Here is a 3302-nt window from a genome sequence, read left to right on the forward strand (position 1 = left end):
ATGGCAGACACCTATTTTAAAAACATTTCGGAACCTGCCGTCCAGGGGGTTGCTGAAGAAGTGACGGCTAGCTCGGCGAGTGATTTTGGGGAAGAATCTGACAGCAGTAGCACTCACTAGCAGCACTAGTTGCAGCAGCAGCAGCAGTAGCCGCAGTCGTGCAAATAGGAAGAAGAGGGTACCTGGGCCTTCCAGAAGGGCGCGGCGGGTCGGTCGGGTAATCATTTCATAGATAGGCTGCCGCAGGCAGTTAGAAATCGCGTGCAGGCGCTCGGAAATATTCAAGATGAATGTGACAAGGTAGACGCCCTGTTCTTAAGGGCAATTCATGATCTTGAAAGAAAATATGCTGAACTCAATAAGCCTCTATATGATAGGCGATTTCAAATCATCAGTGCACCTACAGAAGAAGAATGTGAATGGAATTCAGAGGATAAAGACTTCAGCAGTGATGAGGAGGTGGAGGATAACAGCTCAAGTGCAATGCTTGCCTTAGAGGGTAAGGAAGAAGATGAAAACCCCCCCAAAAAAAGACCTGAGGTAAAGGCTGAAGAAAAAGAAGTTAGTAAAGAAAATCATGAGGCAAAGGCTGAAGAGAGAGCAGATTCTAAAGATTTTCTGGAGGCAAAGCCTGCTGTAAAAGAAGGTCCTAAAGGAAGTCCCCCAGGACAAGATAAAAGAAAAAGAACAGCCTAAAGCAACTGAGGCAAAGGCAAGGGCTACAGTAAAAAAGGCTCCAAAAAGAGTTCCTGAGGCAAGGCCTAAAGAAAGAATTAATCTTAAAAGAGCTTGTGAGAGAAAGCATGAAAAAGAAGACCCTAAAAGCGTTCCTCACTATTGATTGACTGTGTTAAAGAATGTTGACAGATTGGGGCTGTGACTCAGAAGTATGGGCCCCTTCGGAAGTTCTTGTCAGATGTTACCTTGAAATTCTCAAAGCCCAGCCAGCCTATAAATTACAAATTTGAATTTCATTTTCTATCCAATCCATGCTTCAGAAATGAGGTGCTGACAAAGACATATAATAAAGTCAAAACCAAATCACAATAATCCTTTTTTTCTCTTGGGGATGGGAAATTGAAGATGGCAAAGGCTGTAAAATGGATTGGAGAAGAGGAAAGGATGTTACTGTGACAACCAATCATAGTCATCCAACTGCTACTGGAGAAATTGAAATTCAGCCAAGAGTGGTTCCCAGTGCATCAGTTTTCAATTTCTTCAGTCCTCCTGAGATTCCTAAAATTGGAAAGCTGGAACCACAAGAAGATGCTGTCCTTGATGAGGACTTTGCAATCAGTCAAGTTTTACATAATAATGTCATTCTGAAATCAATCTATTACTATACAAGAGAAGTCAATGGTACATAAGAAGATGGTACAGATTATGGAAACAGGAAATATCAAAATTGAAAATAACGGTTGTCAGATTGTTCAAGAGTCATTTCAAGTAGAAGTTAAGCAGGTTTATATAGCATTGAAAAAGAAAAAAAAGAACAACTACACTGCCCTATAACGTGAACGTTATTATTCTTTACAGACTTATCTTTTCGTAGTTTCTTTGTAGTCTGTTTTTAAAATTGTCCAGAAAAAAAAGTGTCTAAGTATTGGTTTAGTCTGTCCAGCCTGTTGTAGTTTAAATTAGTAGTTTAATATTCTTCAAAATACATAGACTGCTGCCAATTATCTATAAAGCATATTAGATTGGTGCTACAGAGTATTGATTTTTGTGAATTCCTTTCATCATGTTCCTACTAGGTTGCAGCTGTGAAAACTGTCAGAATTGTTAATTGAAAAATATTTGTTTGGGGAAAAAACAAAGTTCCTGAAGTACCAATGCAAGTGTTTTGTTTTGTCTTTTCCAGCCCAGAAGACTAAGGTTTTCAATCAGCTTGCACTATCTGTGCCTTCATTACTTTGTTACAGAAATGTACTACTTAACTCTAAATAGAACAGTGCACTGTAAAGTCTGATTGCTTCAAAAAAGATTTGCATACATTTAAGAATGTCTATCAATACTATATGTATTATGAATGTGAGCTTATTTATGTGACATAGGGTTCTACAAATAAATTTAATCAACAAAATTATTTTTTAACCACTAAGGTGTTAATGTAAGTGTTTTTTTTTTATTTTACTCATACTGTGTAATTGTAAATTAAAGTTACAAACACATTTTCTTTGTAATTTGTTCTATTTTGCCTTTCATTGAAGATGATCACTTTACATCATTTGATATTTTATCTTATTTTTTTATTGCAACCTAAAATAAATAAACGTGAAATAAAGTGTTTCATGTAGTAAAAATGCAGCATTTTCTCTTAATTATAAAAATGTTTGTTTACCATAGAAAAAGTGGAAAATGCCAAGGAAAAGGAATGTAAAAAAGCAAAAAATGATTATTGTTAACATTCTGATATATTTCCCAGATCTTAGGTCTTTTGTTGGAGGATATACATTCAAGTAATTGGAGAAGTATTGGACAGGAGAGGAGTAAGGTGAGGGTGAAGAGGGGAGGGGAGGAAGAAGTGGACAGGGAGGGATGGAGGAGTGGAGCAGGGAAGGAAAGAAGGAGAAGGTAACAGGGAGGGGAGTGAAGGGCTGGCAGAAGGAGGGAATATGCGACATTTGCCATTTTCCCTTCCACATACATTTTCTTTCAAGACCTTATACGCAAGATGTATGGCCTGAGGAAGACAGGATATGAGAATTTTTGTGTCCCTAGTCATTAAAATTGTCTAATTGTCTTCCTAAATCCCACCATACAAAATTTAGTAACTTACTTTTATCCCTGATTACCAATATTTTCCCCTTCCATGTCTATAAATGTAACAATAGTCCAACCTTTGAACATACTTTAAACGTATGTATAATCAATCACTTATGGCTGGATATTTAGCTTGTTTATGATTTGTACAAAATCAGAAATACATTTGTTCTTTTAGTGCCTTTGTTTTATTTCTGGGAATTTTGCATCCATTAAGAATGGGTATAGCAGCAGATTTAAATATATGCCAGGGCTAAAACAAAGACTATAATAAATATGATGTAACTGGATCACCCTTCCATAGATTGTAAAACACATATATTATGCTTGCCAGATATCATAGATAGCAGAGCCCTTACAACTTCTACATGAAATGCAGAATCATTATTGCATGTTGGAACTCGTACCAATGTATTTAGCCTCTTCCCGCTCTGGATTTTCCAATAGTTAATGAATGCATGCTTGTTATAGAATATTTAGAAAATAGAAGCAGAAATGCAGGGGAAAAAATCACTCAGAAGCACACTCACGAAAGTATG

The 3302-nt window shown here is 36.8% G+C and overlaps 1 protein-coding gene across 1 annotated transcript; it reads left to right on the forward strand.

Moving 5' to 3' along the window:
- On the forward strand, positions 1 to 1409 carry LOC103207594 (nucleosome assembly protein 1-like 3). The gene is given in 7 exon segments (XM_007953247.2): positions 1 to 113; positions 115 to 206; positions 209 to 651; positions 653 to 872; positions 875 to 1022; positions 1024 to 1054; positions 1056 to 1409. Coding segments are annotated over 7 exon segments (1401 nt in total).
- The last annotated feature ends 1893 nt before the right edge of the window (positions 1410 to 3302 follow it).

The sequence above is a fragment of the Orycteropus afer genome, unplaced genomic scaffold, assembly GCF_000298275.1.
Source record: "Orycteropus afer afer isolate SDZICR_OR568_19922 unplaced genomic scaffold, OryAfe1.0 scaffold00379, whole genome shotgun sequence".
Classification (NCBI taxonomy): domain Eukaryota; kingdom Metazoa; phylum Chordata; class Mammalia; order Tubulidentata; family Orycteropodidae; genus Orycteropus; species Orycteropus afer.